The sequence below is a fragment of the Theropithecus gelada genome, chromosome 1, assembly GCF_003255815.1.
Source record: "Theropithecus gelada isolate Dixy chromosome 1, Tgel_1.0, whole genome shotgun sequence".
NCBI classification, from domain to species: Eukaryota; Metazoa; Chordata; class Mammalia; order Primates; family Cercopithecidae; genus Theropithecus; species Theropithecus gelada.
In genome coordinates, this window is record NC_037668.1 from 121,580,495 (window position 1) to 121,598,762 (window position 18,268).

The following is an 18,268-nucleotide window of genomic DNA, read 5'->3' on the forward strand; positions in this document are numbered from 1 at the left end:
AAGTGTTGGGTTTACAGGTATGATGAACCACAGCGCCCGGCTGACACACTTTTTAAAATGCAATTCCTGTTTAGATCTTGACACCCGTTGATATTACTAGTCACTATGGAAAGACGCAAAAACAGTTGTTTAAGATGCTCTAACATTTTTTTTCCCCTGTAGAAGCCAACATGGAATACACCATGAAAACTGTCTAAATGGGAACCTTCTAATATGGCTCATTGTACGCCATGCATTTCCACTACGTTGGAACTGACTTCTACTTTCCTACTTATCTATTAGGCGACTTAGTCGCCTCTAGGCAAGTAACTTCTCTGTTTCATTTTCCATGAAGTAAAAAAAAAAAAAAAAAAAAAAAAAAAGAAAGAAAAAAAAGGTGGAGGACTTTAGAGAGCTTTTACCCGAATAAGGTCTATTAGACATCTTCAAAAGCTTTCTCTCCAGACGACGCAGAAACAGGCACACGGGATTCTGTGCTTTCCCCACCTCCCACTCCCAAGCCCAGGCCCCATTCTTCTCACTTTCAATCCTCATTTGGGCTCCTAAAAGAATAGCAAAGAGAGTTCTTTTATCAATACCAGCGCTCCTCTGTCCCCAAATCCGGCTAGGGAAGGGTTCGGAGGCCTCAGCTGCTGGAGAGAGGGTAGAGACGATCCTTCCTCGCCCATCTAGCCAGCCACCACCCCTTCCCAGATCTAGCGTCCGGGCCCCTGACCAAGTGCGTGCTCGGAGCTCTCCGGTACAGTGAGGCGCGCGCTTGCCCGGCTAGGGCCCCTGTGAAGGAATGGGATCCCGAGGTGCTTGCCAGGACCGCAGCAGGCGGAAGCTGCTGGCAGCGGGAACGGGCGGCTCCCGTCGGCGTGGGTGGGGGAAGGGCGGCAGCCACATCCGGAAGTCGGTCCGGGAGGGAGGGGGAAATCTGAGGGAACGAGGCTTCCGGCGGCGCAAAGGGTGTCGGGAGCGGCTTCCTGCAAATCTTCCCTGGCCTCTGGAGGGACCACCGTTGCCGCCGCTTCGGCTTCCACGATCTGCGTTCGGGTTACGCGGCCACGGTGGCAGCCACTGCGACTCCCACTGTGCCTGGCTCTGTCCATATTAGTTCCCAGGCGGCCGTCGCCGTTCCAGCAGCGGCAGCGGCGGACATGTTGTGAGGCGGCGGCGCGGGTGTCTGAAGGATGGTTTGGCCGAGGCGGCGGCAACGGCTGCTGGTGGCGGCGGCAGCGGCAGCGGCAGCGGGGTCTCGGGCTCTATAGAGCCGAGCCCGCTGGGTACCCGCCCGGTACCGCGGCGAGGCCAGTGCCCCTGGATCTTGCCTCTGCTTCGACGCCGCTGGGGACCAGTTAGGCGACAGTGCCCGCCCCTCTGAGGAGACCCGAAGGTGGTTCCCCAGCCGCTCAAATTTCCGGACCACCGCGCTTTCCCCTCAGCCTGGGCTGTGCTCTCTCTAGAATCCTCAGGCCCCCACTTTCTTCCCAAACTCATCCTAAATCTCTCACACACGCGAGCGTTCCCAGCCCTCAAGCCAGCTCCTCCTCCGTTCATTTTCTGCACCCTCTTCGCGAAGCACCCCCCGGGATCACTCTCCGAGGGCGGCTTTTTGAGAGATCTCCGTGGAGTAGTGGACCAGAGCCGGGGAGTTTTTAAAAGCCGGGGCGCGAGAAACAGGAAGGTACTATGGCTTCCTCGTCTGGCAACGATGATGATCTCACTATCCCCAGAGCTGCTATCAATAAAATGATCAAAGAGACTCTTCCTAATGTCCGGGTGGCCAACGATGCTCGAGAGCTGGTGGTGAACTGCTGCACTGAATTCATTCACCTTATATCTTCTGAAGCCAATGAGATTTGTAACAAATCGGAAAAGAAGACCATCTCACCAGAACATGTCATACAAGGTAAGTCATGTGTGGAAATTGGTTTGAATGAGGGTCTAGGGGAGCAGTCTGCTAATCGCGTGACGCTTTCATGTCAAAGCCTTCATTCCTCTTCACTGGTAAGTAACTTAATGAAAAAGCCAGACTGGCATGTGGGTAGCCCGTGCTTTAAAAACAATCCCTTTGTAGCATTCTTGCAGTACTTTTCATCTAGCGAATACACGTAAGGAGTGCAAACATTTAGGTCAACGTCCCCAAAACATAAAGAGTGATCTCACTTTACAGCCAGGTAAGCCGAAGCAACAGGAATTGCTTGCCTGAAGTTGAACTTAGATAATAATTAAGGAACGCAGAAGTTCTCCCTTGGAAAATTAAAAATTCAGACAGAGGAACTTCAAGCATGGATGGAGACAGAGCGCCCCTTCCCCACCTGACCTTTCACCAATGTAGAGGAAAAGATTTATTTTCTGAACACATGAGTTAAAAAATTCTTAATATACAATGTGTTCAACGTTGTCAAGTTTATCGTTGTTGAATAAAAGGAGGTATGTTTTCTGCTCTAAAAATGGTTTGATGGTACGTTCATGAATGAGTTACGAAAGCACTCCTGGTCCATTCTGTAAGAAAAGGGTGAACTTTAAATTTTCGTTTTTTTCTTTTTGTTTGCCTTTATGTCGTTTGCTTTGTTCTATTCTGTGGAGATAAGTTTTAAAATCTTTGATTGAAAGTTTATGCAAGTTTTTTTTTTTTTAACGGAAAATTTCCCTGTCCTTTCCTGCTGTCATTCTTATTTGGATGTATACACTTAGGCTTTTATTGAACAGCACTTCTGAAAGCTTCAACAGTTTCTTTTATCCTGAAAAGGATGTGGTCCCGTAATAGGGATTTGGGGGACTGTATTCTAATGGTTTGAGAGAGGAGAAACATATTTACTAGTCATAATGTTTCGGGAATGTACCTTTTGCGATATTTTTACATGTACTCTTGTGAAAGAGTTGTTCTCAATTTGAAGTGAGAACTTGCCTTTCGTAATAATCTAATTAAAAGTATTGATTGCTTGTGAAACCAGGGAAAAAATGGTTAATTTTAATCATTTTGGTAGGCAGGTGGTTGTCTGTCACTTAATTTTTATACTTTAACTTTTTAAAATGTGACTTGCCTGTTGTACTGAAGTAGAGAACACATCTGCTTATGTTGACCATATCCAATATTTTACTGTCAGCATTGACAAAAGGATTAAATGATTGATTTTTAATCCTTTATGACGTCTTGAAAGGAGTTTTAAAATATATCCTGCCATTTCAGTACATAAGGAGAAAAATCCCTAGGAAAAAGCATGTTTGATTCTTAAAACTAGTACTAGTTGTTTTTTTTTTTCTACTTGATGTGCTGAATACTCTAGCAAGTAAAATGAAAGCCAAGTTGTCTGTTTTTTCTCTTGTGTATTTATTTTTACATTGTATGTGTGATTGCTGTCATAAGTCTTTCACAAGATTATCCAGCACAGATAGCTGTAATTTCTTTTTACAACTCATAAAAAGGAAAAAGAACTTTTTATCAACATTGCCTTTCTAATGAAAATTGCAAAAGATTTCAACAGGGTCTGCCTAAATATTTGTTTACACTACAGAAGTGGGGATCGTTCCAAAAACCTAATAACACATTACAGTCTGTCTTCTTGGGGAGAGTTAATTCTTTTCTAGGATATATTTAGATTTCTGATTGACATGATGGAATAGAAGTGCAGCTGTAGCAAGCAGTATGCTAAATAATTCAACTTTGGAATATGCTAAATTCAGTTTAATGTGTGAGTCAGAAAGCTATAGTGAAAAAGCATTTCCATTGTGTAATGAAGATGATTTGTTTTTGAAAATCATGTATTGACGTGTTATAGTCTTAAAATTTTACCTCTTTTTTTTGTATTATGCTATTGTTAGGTGGATAAGAATCTACATTTTCGCCCAAGAATTCTCCCTAATTGGGGTTGTAGACTTTATACATTTATAATCTCATATTGCTTAATTATTCCAAAGAAGTTTTGTTTTGAGAGGTTAAATTTTTAAAGAAATTCTTAAGGTTTATATGTTTTAGGTGTTTGAAGTGTGTTCCTGTACACTAATCATAATAGATAGGACATTTTTATACTTTTCTGTCAGCATTGATTAGGAATGTAGAATATATCCAAGTGGAATAAATAATGTACACTTTAAAGTGGTATGATTCTCACATGTTGAAGTTTGGGTTTTTAGTGATAAGTTTAATGAACTGGACTTTGCTTTAGGGCATTTCACTTGTTCATTTCCCACCTTGCTTTATCTTGTCTGAACAAATTAAGCATTCTGAGATAGTTCTGTAAAATGCAAGTTAAAGTTGAACTAATTTGATCACCAGTAAATCTATGAAATAACTTAGTTAAAAAAATTTTTTTTTCTGTTTTGCTTATTTTGAGTTTAAGAAAGTAGACTTGGTATTGAAGATCATAGATATGTGAATAGAGGGAGTTCTAAGCTATAAAAGGTGTTCCTATTTTATTGCAGTTTTTTGTGAACACGTATTCTTGAATGAGTTCTAACATGTTCTGTTACCTTATAGAAAGAATTGACATTGAGAGTCAGCTTAAGTTCTGCACTGAGAATTCTTTAACCTTAGGCAAATCTTTTAACTAAGGTTTTCTTATTTATGTATAAATAATACTTGATTTCAGGTATTACTTGTAATTTTTGAGAATTAGTCAGGGGTTGAGAACCTTACATGAAATATCCCCCTCCCATTTATGAGAATTGTAACTGAAAGTAGTAAAAGTTTGAGAGTATCTGAGAATTTACATCTTCAGCCACTGAGTTGCTCCAAGCTGTCTTATGTTGAAGGAGTTTTTTAAAAATTCCTGTCCGTCTCACACTGGTACCTTTGTAAGATAACATGAAAATGGATCACTGGAAAAGATGAGGAAAAGACCGACACTCAACTTTTTACTATTAGATTCAATAGACATACAATTATTTTGTCAAATTGCAATGAAGGTACTTAAATGCATTGAATTTCCATGGTTAACTAATGTTAACCATTAGGAGCTGTTCGGCATAAGTCCATGGACCACACTTTGAGAACCTTTGCTTTAAAGCCTAAAACCACAGTCTGTGTTGAAAAGTGGACATGAGTAGTAAATAATCATTCATACAGATATTTTTTCCGAAGGGACACATCTAATTTGCACTGCAAAATTTATCACATAATCAAATGCTTTTCAAGTTAGGATTTTATTAATACTTTTCTTAAAATTAATGTATCTTTTGTTTCTGTTTTCCTTCTGCCACCCTACAATTACTTACTGAATACTATCAAGTATTTGGCATTGTGCTAGATGCTACTAAGGATATTAAGATAAATGATACTCAATTCCTTCCCTGCCATTAGTCTCTCATTGTTGTCCAACATTTCCAGTAGTGATACCATGGAGGACATGGTTCTTAAGGGTCTTCAGAAACCTTTGCCAGGCTAATGAGCCAAGAAGTCACTTTGGCCTACATCCTCTTAATGTATTTTATGTGAAATACATTAGTCCCTTCCTTCCCACAAGCAAAAGAAAATGGAGAAATTAGAGAATGCTGATTTATATAGTATTTAAAAGGTACTGTATATCACATAATTTTAAAAATGAAAAACATGTTTTATGCATATGAAGTATGAAGTAGTTCACATAAATTCATGTTATGACAGAACCTTTCAGGAGTACATCAGTTTGTAAAATAAGATAAGCCTATATGAAGATTATTGTTGCTTGGAAGAAATTTTTACTTTTTTTTTTCTTTTTTGAATAGCTGTCTTGTTAACATCTGTCTCTTAAGCTGAAAAATGTGCTAAGTATTTTTTCCCCTAATATACACCATGGACTTTTCTAGTTGTAGTTTTAAGATGCACGGCATAGGGTGACAGATAGTGATGTGTGTTAGTTTTACCCACAAGTTTTTTAAAAAAATTTTTCTGTTTTAGAAAGATGAGATCCTTAGAAATAGAGCCATCAATAATCCATAAGGTCCCTTTGTACAAATTAGAAAAAGGCACTCCTTCCTTAAAAAGCATTCCTACTGTCTGCCAGAAAAAGTATCACAGTAAACATACGAATTTATGATATTTACAATAAGAATGGCCTTGTAGTATGTTGTGTATGAATAACCTACATAACCGTAAATGGTGGCCCTGCTTGGGAGCCATTTCCTTTATCCTTTAATATTCTCTCTGTGTATGATAACTAATACATGATAGCAAATGATGTAAAATATCTCCCTATTTAGAAGGTATTATGTCTAGTTATTGATATCTGTTTGCCAAATGTGTTTAAAATTAAAGTCAATGCAATTTTGAAATTAAATTTGTGGCTGCTCCTTTTCAACCATTTTATTGAGAGTATAGTTTTTACATATGGCAATTCTTTGAATAAAATTAAATATTAACCTTGGACCTACTTGCCAGTTTCTTGAAAGCAGTGTTCTCAGCCTTAAATGTTTTTAAAGGTAGTTATATATTTAAAATTTTTTTTTAATCCAAGCCCTCCATGGTTAAAAAAAATAGCTTGGATTGGATTTTCTTTTTTCTTTTTTTTGAGACAGAGTCACGCTGTCAGGCTGGAGGGCAGTGGTGTGATCTCGGCTCACTACAAACTCTGCCTCCCAGGTTCAAGTGATCGTCATGCCTTAGCCTCCTGAGTAGCTGGGATTACAGGCGTGTGCCACCACGTCTGGCTCATTTTTGTATTTTTTGTAGAGACAATGTGTTGCCATGTGAGCCAGGCTGGCTTCTAACTCCCGACTTCAAATAATCCCTGCACCTTGGCCTTCCAAAGTGCGGGGATTACAGGCATGAGCCACCATGGCCGGCTGGTTTGGATTTCCTTAATGTCTGGTGTAGTAATTTATGGTATTTTGAAGGGTTGTCTCTCCATTGTGTTGATTTGTTAATTTTATAAATGTAGTATTTTATAAATATACTTGTCGAGCTTGAATTTAAATATGATACTGTATAGCTATACCTTCATTTTTAGCTGTACACTTATGAGGGTACTCTTTTACATTTAAAATAAGATAAAAAATAAAATAAAAAATAAAGATGAGAAATATGTAGTCTGAGTTGGTTAAGTGATTCTTATGTGCTAGACACTGTTAAATGCCTTGTATTAATTACCTGTTGATTCCCACAACCCTGAAACTAATAACAATGTGATATTTATTGTTTTATTTTTAATTAAGAGGCAGGGTCTTGCTCTCTCACCCAGGTTGGAGTGCAGTGCCACAGTCATAGTTCACTGTGGCCTCAAACTCCTGAACACAAACTCTTCCCACCTCAGCCTCCCGAGTAGCTGGGACTACAGGCACCCACCACCACGCCCAGTTAATTTTTTGTATTTTTAGTAGAGACAAGGTTTCACCGTGTTAGCCAGGATGGTCTCAATTTCCTGACCTAATGATCTGCCCGCCTCGTCCTCCCAAAGTGCTGGGATTATAAGCGTGAGCCACTGTGCACAGCCATGTTGGCGAATTTGATATACAGAACTTAGAATAATGCCTTTCTGAAGTTTTTAGGGAGGTCAGGGGAGGTGAGTTAATTATAGGACAGTACTATGCTTTTTGGCATCAGGTTATTTCTAAAGAAGGTTGATGAAAACAGCTTACCATTTGAAATAATTAAAGTTGTAAATCATTTAAAATGTCTTAAAAACCACAGTTTCCATGGGCATGTCGATTTGTAAAGGTATATTTGACATTGTCCCAGAAGAGCAAATTCCTGAAGTTAGAAGTGAGAGCGTATATACTAAAAGGAGTCTGGTTCAACGTAATGCCTGAAAGACTTCAAGAACTGATGACCTAAATTGATTTACTGTGTTTTTCACCACCTATGTTTCATCATTGGTTCACAATACAAAATATGCCTTTGGGGCATTAGTCAATGTACCAAAATTATAAGATATAATTTTAAATACTGTGAGCCAAAAGGAAATTTTATGCCTTGTCTTTTCTGGATTACAGAAGGTATTTAGAGTGTGTGATTTTTTTTTTTTTTTTTTTTTGAGACAGGGTCTTGCTCTGTCATCCAGGCTGGAGTACAGTAAAGTCATGGCTCATGACATCATCAATCTCCTGAACTCAAGCAATCCTCTCACCTCAACCTCCTAAGTAGCTGGAACCATAGGCACGAGCCACCACACTTGACTAATTTTTTTTTTTTTTTTTGTAGAGAGGAGGTCTTGCCATGTTGCCAGGGTGGTCTTGAACTTCTGGACTAAAGAGATCCTCCCACCTTGGCCTCCCAAAGTGCTGGAATTACAGGCATGAGCTACCATGCCCAGCCCACTTTTTTTTTCCTTATAAAATTTCCTTTCTAAATATGAAAAGGGGAGAAAAATTTTTTATTAATGCTTCTTGTCTCCTTATAGTCTTCTTTCATCTCAGTTTTTTGCCACATCATTTAAATATGTTTTTATTTTTCCTGTTAAGTTTTGTTTTCAAGAGAAACCTGTTGGCTGACTCTTAAGTGCTGAATTTCATGACTTTCATTTCCACCAGTATTTTTTAAACTTGGCAGTTTGAGTATCTGCTAAAAATAGCTTCCTGTTGGTATATTGGACAAAAGAAAAACTTCCCTTCTTTTATTCTGTCCTACCAGAACTTAGTAGAGAATGTGTTACCAGCCTACTTTTTCTAAGTCAAATGACACAAAATGTATTTTCTTACTAAAACCATATGTTCTTATAATGGACTTTTTTTTTCTCCTCGCTTACAGGAAATGCTTTGGTCTTTTAAAAATTAGAATGAAAAGTGAAGGCATGTGCCTTGGTTCTTCAAGTTTTAACTGATTTGCCACCTAATTTTTAGCAGATTGATAAAATATTTGTCTTGGCTGCCCAGACAATTGTTGTACAACTATAAAATAGGTAAAATTATTAGAAAACAGCAAAACATTCCCCTCCCCTAAAGAAAAGTCCACAAAAACTTTATGTTCCACAGGTTGGGGAAAGCTATATTTTATCACCCTTTCACATTTTAATATTTTCATTTCTCTAGCACTAGAAAGTTTGGGATTTGGCTCCTACATCAGTGAAGTAAAAGAAGTCTTGCAAGAGTGTAAAACAGTAGCATTAAAAAGAAGAAAGGCCAGTTCTCGTTTGGAAAACCTTGGCATTCCTGAAGAAGAGTTATTGAGACAGCAGCAAGAATTATTTGCAAAAGTAAGTAATTTATTTAAATTATTTTTCTCTGAATCCTACCCTGATTGCTAACTGAAATTGCTTCCTAAATTAACAGACATACGCAGAAGATTCCCTTTTTCTAGGTAGTTGATTATAGAATCTAGTGTTCAGAGCTGACCAATTTGACTCTGGTTTATGTGAATGTAAATATTTGCAGCAATCTGTTTTCTAAAGAGAACAACTCTAAATACCTATTGAAATTTCACTTTGATATTTTTTTCAGACGGAGTGACCATTTTAAGGCGTGAAAAGTATACATAAATGTTCTTAAGATTTAAAATGATGAGCTGATGAGAAAATTCTATATCAGATTTTATGATGCATGGCATACAAGCAAAATCTGATTAATATCAACTGTGTAGTTAAATTAGGTATTTAATGTACACCTTTGAAGCATTTTAATCTTAAAAAAGTATTTTAAAGCTAGTAGAGCAAAGGGAGAAAATGTTTTCTTCCTTGCTTATTATAATTCTAATATCTAGACTCTGAAGAATTAGAATCAAATACTAATATTCCTTTGTTTCAAAAAGAAAAGGGAGGGGAATTGGTGGCAAGGCTGTTTTTTCCCTTCTAAGTTCTGGCCTCTCATTTGAAATTATAAGGCAGCTTTGGATTGAATAGAAGAGAAGTTGTAGTAACCATTAGAACTGGGAAGTATCATTTTAGGTAAACTCTTCCAGATTAGTCCTGTAGCTGATCTCTCTGCAGCCATAACAATCAGTTTGGTTTATATCAAACTGCATTTGAGTCTTAAGTATGGTTAGTCACTAGACACCAAGTACCATTTAAACTTAAGGTAAAAAGAAAAACTTATATTTATTGAGTTCTAACCACATGTGAATCACATTGCCAAGTAATTTACTTGCATTATCTCATTTAATCCTCACAGCCTATCATAGGCACTAAAGAGGAAAAGCCTTTGAAGCAGGCGTGAGTACATGCAATGTTATAATCCATATGAATATGAGGTACGAAAGAAGAGATGTTGGTGTTTTAAAAACATTAATGGCATTTATTGATTTATGCTATTGCAGACCACCTAGAGAATGCTAAATTAAACATTTGGTGACAGAAGATGCTCTCCTGGATACTTTGAATACATAAAAACTTGGCAGAGTTTTTATGAAATATAAATTTTATTGTATTCATTTACATATTAAAAAATAGATTCAGAGGTGGAACATCTTGCTTGAAATTATTTGTCATTTGTTCTACAGTTACTTACTGAAGTCCTTACTATTTACCAAGCATCGTGCTAGGTGCTAGGCTTACAAGAGTGAACAAGGAGACAGGGTTCCTGTCATTATAGAGCTTAGTCAACTGGGGAAGATTGAGTGGGAAAGATTGACTTAAATAAAACAGTAAGTTCAGAAAGTTAGGAAGTGTTGGAGTCTGTATTTAAACTTAAGTATTTTGGCCCAAAAGCCTCTACTGTTTCTACAATACCATGCTAATGCTCTAGCCTCCATTTTATCTTCTTAAACTTATTGTGGGGCTTTTAAATAGAATATGTATTATCCTTGTTAGGGCAAATTATAAAGAAATAATTGACTGCCTGCTATATCTGTCTTCACCTCTCTATCCCAATTATCTGTTTTTTATTCCTCTTTTTTATCTCCCTTGTTTCTTACCCTGGCTTATGTATGAAGATCTCTAGTATTTCTTTGCTTTTGTGAGGATGACCAGCGGAGAGGTAAAATTATAGCAGTTGCCTAGTACTTCTTCCCTACAGCACTGAAGCTCTAAATGTGAAAGAATGGATAAGTAAATATATCTTTTTTGTCACTTTCATTTTGTTTCATCTTTTAGACTTTAAATATTAACACAATGACAGCCTCATTTGAAGCTAGCAGCAAATATTTGGAGGGAGGGAACCTTTAATACATCAAGATTAAAGTTAACTTTAAATTACAAATGAGTCATTTTAATATGTGGGAGTGAGTATCTTAAAACATAATGAAAACCTCCAAAAGAAAAGTGAATTAGGAAATATATGCCTGCTTACCTGTCTTTCACTCCCCAATTTTAGAATAAAAATACTTGGGATGGATTGAGTAGGGGGCAAGAGAGAAAAAAATATAGTAGAGTAAATATCACTGAAAAACGTTCAATTTGTGGAAATGAATACAAGTAAAATTTTATCAATCAACTTTTTTTTTTTTTTTTAAAGAGACAGGATCTCACCATGTTGCCCAGGCTAGAGTACAGTGGCTATTGACAGGCTCTATCAGGCACACTTGAGCCTAGAACTCCTGGGCTCAAGGGATCCTCCTACCTCAGCCTCACGAGTAGCTGGGACTATAGATGTGCACTAGTGAGTCCAGTTCAACAGTTAGTTTTAAAGGCATGGAAGTGCTTTTATGTTCAGAGAAAAGTATCAGAGCTGATACAGGGGCATGGTATCTAAAAGTCAATTAAATTTGAATTGTAACTAGTACACAACTTTGCAGACCATTGAATAAACTACCAAATCAAGCACCTTTGCAGTAAAACCTTTGTAGAGACTTGAAATTATTTGAATTTTTTCCATGTCACAAAATTATACCAATTTGTAATTGATTAGACCACAAAATATAGGTATGCTTAAGTTGGTTAAATTTACATATTTGATTTGCCCTGCAATTTTCTTATGAACTCTTAGAATTTTTTTTTTTTTGAGATGGAGTCTTGCTCTGTTGCCCAGGCTGGAGTGCAATGGTGCTGTCTTGGCTCATTGCAACCTCCACCTCCCAGGTTCAAGCGATTCTCCTGCCTCAGCTTCCCAAGTAGCTGGGATTACAGGCATGCGCCACCATGCCCAGCTAATTTTTGTATTTTTAGTAGAAACAGGGTTGCACCCTGCTGGCCAGGCTAGTCTCGAACTCCCAACCTCAGGCGATCTGCCCGCCTTGGCCTCCCACAGTGCTGGGATTGCAGGCATGAGCCACCGCACCCAGCCTTAAAATGTTTTTAGTGAAGCTCTGTTAGTTGGTTTTGAACTCTGGGTATTCCTGCCATAAAAGTAAATATGCTAGTGTGTTAGAATCTACTATTTTTCCTATTTCTTTACAAAAATGGATGACAATCATCGTTAGGGAGAGTGGCTGGTTTCTAATTTCCTAAGCAAAATAAAGTTTTTGTTTACTGTAAAAATTGTCTTAGCCTTGTTTTTTCTCATCTCTATAGTCTTTTCCTTACTTATTTTTTTGTCTTTGCCTTTACCCATATACGGGTCTTCTGCATTTCCTTGTATCCCCCAAACCCTTTCATCTTTTGCTATAATGATCTGTGTTACCCACCAAGCAAGGTGGCACCTTCCTGTAGTCCCAGTTACTCAGGAGATCGAAGCAGGATAATCCCTTAAGGCTAGGAGTTCAAGGTTGCAATGCATAACAACTATGCCTGTAAATAGCCACTGAACTTTAGTCTGGACAACATAGTGAGACCCTGTCTCTAAAATAAATAAATAAATAAGTAATGATCAGTGCTACCATTTTTTGAAAACATACAATCACTTATTCCTCAAATTTAACTTCTTTCCTATCACAGAGACATTTAATCACGAAATTCAGTAATTTCTTTTCCTTTCAATTCTTACTCATCTGTTTTTTTAAAAATAACATTTGATGTAGACCTCTTCCTTTATTAGTCCCTGATACTATGGTTATGTGGGTAGCTTTCCCCCAAGGTAATAGCTTTTCTTCTTCCACTTCCCTACTGCCACCTACACCAGCACCACCCAACTCCTGCCCTTCAGTCAACAAATTTCAAGTCAGAATTAAATTAACGTGTCCCTACTGTCTGCAAGACATATGTGGTACTGTAGATGTACAAAAATGAAGACTATATCATTCTTCTTAAGAAACTTAGTATCTAGTAGGGGAGGTATAATGCAGACACACTAACAGCTGTTATGAGATTGACTACTTAGATGAAGAAGATAACTATAATATGAAGCTGGGCTGGGTGCGGTGGCTCAAGCCTGTAATCCCAGCACTTTGGGAGGCTGAGGCGGGCGGATCACGAGGTCAGGAGCTCGAGACCATCCTGGCTAACACAGTGAAACCCCGTCTCTACTAAAAATACAAAAAAATTGGCCGAGCGTGGTGGCGGGCTCCTGTAGTCCCAGCTACTTGGGAGGCTGAGGCAGGAGAATGGTGTGAACCCAGGAGGCGGAGCTTGCAGTGAGCCAAGATGGTGCCATTGAACTCCAGCCTGGGTGACAGAGCGAGACTCCGTCTCAAAAAAAAAAAAAAATGAGGCCAACCACTTATGAGAAAGATATTCTGGCTGGGCATAGTGGCTCATACCTGTAATCCTAGCACTTTGGGAGGCCCCGGTGGGAGAATCACTTGAGCCCAGGAGTTCGAGACCAGCCTGAGCAATATAGTGAGATCCTATCTCTACAAAAATAGAAAGGGAGAAGGAAAGAGAAAGAAAGAAATCTCAAGTATGGAAACATTACATCAATTTTTGGGGGTGCAGGAGTATGCCAACTATGCCACCTTTCTGTGCTCTGCTTTGTGACTGGACCTAGTGCTCTGTAAGCCACATGTTTCTTTGCTAGCTGACTCTCCATTAGACTCTGTTGCCAGTATGGGGTTCTCGTGGGAGATTGCATGGATGGAGGAAGAGAAAGGGTTTTCTCCTTTTACTTTCTCTTGTCTTTCAGTTCCTTTGAACAAACCAGCAACACTTCTTCATCCTGGTTACATCAGTTTTCCTGTAGCAGAGACTGAATCCTGTTTGTATTTTCTCTAATACACAACCCGCCTGAACCCGCACTCCATCCCCCGACTCTGGCGGTGTGGATCGCAACCCTTGGGGCCCTCGTCCAAGCACGGATATATTAGTACTAGCTTATCTATGCCCATTCTTCCGAGGTCTGAGTTTCAGTTCCATGAAGTGGTTTCGTTAAGCGTCTAAATTTTAAAAATTCCAGCATTTTCCTCTATTTCCCCAGTTTTAGGGTTGGTGGCTGCTTCCTGTAGCTACTTTCATGACATCTTAATGTTCTCTTCCTGCCTTTTCAGCTGCCTAAAAACAACTTTATACTTGTTTAACAGTTCTTTATATTAAATTTTTTCCATTCCAGTAACTCGTGTGACTTCTTTCTCTTGATTATACACTGACTGATACCAGGAGGAGAAAATAGTATTTCAGTTTGACTTGAAGGAAGGGTAAAATTTCAGTAAGGGGCAGGAAATTTCACATAGGATGAATGTCAGCATGAGTAAAAGTAGCAAAGATGAGGAAGTATGGTGTAAATTTGGGAAACATTTTGTATTCTAGGCTTTTTTGAAGCACAAAGTGCATGTTACAAGAAAAGACTATAGAGAAGTTGGGGTAGACACTAATTTGGAGGACTTTGAACTCTAGGCTAGGAAATTTGGATTTGATTGATAACAAATTTTTTTTTTTTTTAAAATGAAATAATGACCTGATTAGAATTTATATCTAGAAACGTTTGGATAATAAAGTCATGACAGGTTATTCAGAAGAATGAGGATTGTATATGGTAAAATCTTAAATGTTACTGGTTATGCTGGCCATCACTGTTTTCCTGTAGCATGTTCATTCAGAAAATACTGAAGGCCTTTGTGTTAGGAATGCAACAAAGAATATGGAAACAATCTCTGTTCTCAAGTGTGGTGGAAAAAAAAGATATAAACTTAGATAATTCTAGAACAAAGTGGATGGATATGGGAATGCATAGGGAATTATGGTATATGAAATAGAGCATAAAATATGGCCTGGAAAGGTCAAGAAAGACTAACTGATTTGCATTTCAAATGATGACTAGGAATTACCTATGCATAAAGGGGAGGGTATGAGCTGGACTTAAAGAACAATTCCCAGAACAGACAGAAAAGGAGAAAAGGATTGTTTTGGCAGAGTCTAATGGGAAATTGTAAGACCTTTTTAAGAACAGGTTCGTTTTTTCCCTTCTTGGTGTGGTTTTTCTACAAACAGATAAAATTAAATTGTGAAGGAGCCTTAGCTGTTTCTTATGTAATTCATTTGTATGCATCTTGGTTTCTAAAATCCTGTGGTTGTTTTTAATAGAGGATATATCAGATGAATGGATTTTAAGTAGTATCTTTTTACTAGTGTGTATACGGAAAGGATATGTATATTTGTATGTGTACGTGTGTATATGCAAATGTGTGTGCTTACAGAGAGGGAATGAGGGACACAGATAGGCATATCATAGGTTAGGGAATTGTAATAGAAACTCAGAAAGAAATATTGGGGTAACTACTGCATACATGTATAGTACTTCCTTCATATGAGGTAGAGGTACTATACTAGAGAACTTTTAAACCATATAAATTTTAGATTGAAAAATGTTTATATCAAAATTTAATTTGAGGGTACGGAAGAGTCAAGTGAAATGAAAGGAAAAATACAGGGAAAGAGCTAGAGGGAATATTGTGGGTTTTGTCAACTTTTTCAACTTCTTCAGTTGAACCAAAGGTCATAAATTACGTGAAATAAAAGAGGGCCATTTATAAGAGACCCAAGTTTGAGAAATTTCTTAGACCTGTGTAGTTAGAAAAAAGCAATCTCTAATTATATTTACCTATAGAGTTTATGTTCTCCAGGTGTGTGACAATTACATAGTAGTTGGACAATATCCAGATGTATGATGATAACTGTCTGAAATTGGCCTAATCTACATTTAACGAAAGTGTATATATTATGGGTTTTTAAAAAATTGTTGTTATCATTTTTTTAATGTTTTGGTTGTTTAGGCTAGACAGCAACAAGCAGAATTGGCCCAACAGGAATGGCTTCAAATGCAGCAAGCTGCCCAACAAGCCCAGCTTGCTGCTGCCTCAGCCAGTGCATCTAATCAGGCGGGATCTTCTCAGGATGAAGAAGATGATGATGATATCTGAAATTCACCAGCTGAGTTTCTATTTCTTCTATAAATGTTTTTCCCTGCACAACAAAAACAGTGAAAGAAATGCTTATCTGTAATTTTGTATGCATCTTGGTGGACTTGTCATTGGTATTCTAGGGATGTCTGCTATTAAGTTTCATCTATTGTGTGCTATACATATAAAAACTGTCTCTTTGAACTATTGAAAATTTAAGGTTCAGTATAATATCAATTTTGAATTTTTAATGGTGTTTATGAAATTTTAGATAGCAGCAAGTCCTTCATTTGATCAATAAACAGTGTTACAGAAAACTTCAAGTTTATAAAAATACAGTGAAATTTCTACAAAGCTCTAAATCTGCATTTGCATTTCCTCTGCCCTTTTAACTAAACTAAAACTTGTGAATTTTAAATTATTAAGGGGGGGTGCTGTGTGAATCAGTAGACATTGGATTGGGTTGGTGAAAGAGTTCAGTTCTGTAGTATCTGAATTTGTCTTTTAAAATGAGAACATATATAGGCAATAAATATATATGCTCAGATCAATATACTTGTTTAGAAAAACTTCAAGACATTAAAAAACTAGGAAGGAGTATGTTTAATAGTAGTTGTATAAATTTGGTGGTTATGTTTTTTTATTTTGTTTTTGTTTTGTGTAGAGGTAAAAACTATAGTTTTATTACAACATAATTCATTTTGAGCTCCACTATGACATTTCAAAGACTGCCCAGTTTGGAAGTCTGTCATGATTTATACTCTTTCGCTCTAATTCAGTAATTGTTGATAGTATTACTTACCTAGTCCATCCATACTCATATTATTCAAATATATAGGTGGGACTTTTGAAACAATTGCATTGATTCCCTTGGTTTAACTGAGGTTCATGAATATTCAAACCTTTGCTGGGGGAAAGAAACGAAAGTTAATGAGCATGCTTGCTATGAGAGAGGGATTTTTAATTTAACTTGTAGTTATAGTTTACTTATTGTTTTTAGAATTACTTTTACATTTTCCCGACTAGATGGCCTAGAGTCCAACATTACCTTTTGAGATGACATTATTGTCTCCATCATAATTGAGTGATAGCTTTAAAAAAAAGATTAGTTTTGCTTAAGAAGTTGTGTTACAACTGATCAGCCCTATATGAATTAACTGATCAGCCCTATATGAAACGTAAGTTGTGTTATAACTGATCAGCCCTATATGGAACATAAATAGTTTCTACGTGCTTATTAAAAGAGAGAAGCTTTAATTTGGTTCTAAAAAATAAAGTATGGTAGTGATTATAGGAATCCAGGATGTTGAAGAAATGGGATAGTGTCTATATTTTGGAAACAGAAAGGAAAAGTCACTTAAGATAGTATTAAGTAATTAAATTCCTATGTCAGTTGCCAAATCTTTTAAACTTATGTATTCACCAAGCCCAAAAATAGATTGTGGCTCCCAGGATTTCAATTTTAATTGGAGAGCTAGGTAAGTAAAGTTTTATAACTATTAGGTTTCTTAATGATCATATTTTGCAGTTTTAGTAAAAGGGAAATATTGTTATACATTTATTAAATATACTTCCCCCATGAAGTGAAAAGGTTAATTTTGCTGAATGTTTTAAGTTGAAGTTACTTCATGGATGTCATACCCATGAAGTGCATTTGGATGAGATAGAAGAAATTGTTTTTTAAAAAGTTTAAGTACCAAAGGTAGTCTAGTCTAGAACAATAATAAGTTAATACGTGTTGGCTTTTCTAATTTGTACTGTAACATCCTTATACTTTCTATTTTAAGTATATCTGTTTCTTAAGTAAACAACTTAGATATTTTCCACACCTTTTTTTTTTTTGATGCAGAGTTCAGGTTAATTAATATTTTACTGCATCTGATAATGTATTATACGTTTGAAGCCTAGTGACTTTTCATTTTGACATTCTTGTGATTTCATATGCTGTATTCTTCAAGCAATAAAATTGTGATGTGTTTTATAAATGGTTTTTATATTTAATGATCTATAGAGAGATTTCTATTATTACAATTTTTACTAGTTTCAAGAATCTTAGGCCCAGAAGACATTTTGGTCATTTGGTATGTAGTACCTGCCTTTTGTTTTTGTTTACTGTTATTTCAAAAAATGTGGTTTTACTTGTGTTTTTGTAATTTACAGTCGTAAGATCGAGGCATAACAAAGGTACTTATGCAATATTTTATTTTTAGATTTTTTTTTTTTTTTTAGCATTTGAGAGTCACTGTTATGTTTTGCCAGTTAAAATTTTTTAAATCTCTTGAAGAGAGAAACTAA

General features: G+C 37.1%; 1 protein-coding gene across 1 annotated transcript; it reads left to right on the forward strand.

The window, feature by feature from the left end:
• The first annotated feature begins 972 nt into the window (after positions 1-972).
• Positions 973-17,958, forward strand: DR1 (down-regulator of transcription 1). The gene is made up of 4 exons (XM_025353561.1): positions 973-1,214; positions 1,345-1,894; positions 8,929-9,092; positions 15,848-17,958. The coding sequence occupies exons 2-4, from the start codon at positions 1,675-1,677 to the stop codon at positions 15,992-15,994; spliced, it is 531 nt and encodes a 176-aa protein (XP_025209346.1). The 5' UTR covers positions 973-1,214; positions 1,345-1,674; the 3' UTR covers positions 15,995-17,958.
• Positions 17,959-18,268: the final 310 nt, after the last annotated feature.

What these genes read in the sequence shown, in the direction of transcription:
- DR1 (XM_025353561.1), top strand. Translation starts at nt 1,675, where the DNA reads ATGGCTTCCTCGTCTGGCAACGATGATGATCTCACTATCCCCAGAGCT. An exon ending in ACCAGAACATGTCATACAAG is followed by an intron (nt 1,895 to 8,928) that starts GTAAGTCATGTG and finishes TCATTTCTCTAG; the next exon opens with CACTAGAAAGTTTGGGATTT. An exon ending in AGCAAGAATTATTTGCAAAA is followed by an intron (nt 9,093 to 15,847) that starts GTAAGTAATTTA and finishes TTGGTTGTTTAG; the next exon opens with GCTAGACAGCAACAAGCAGA.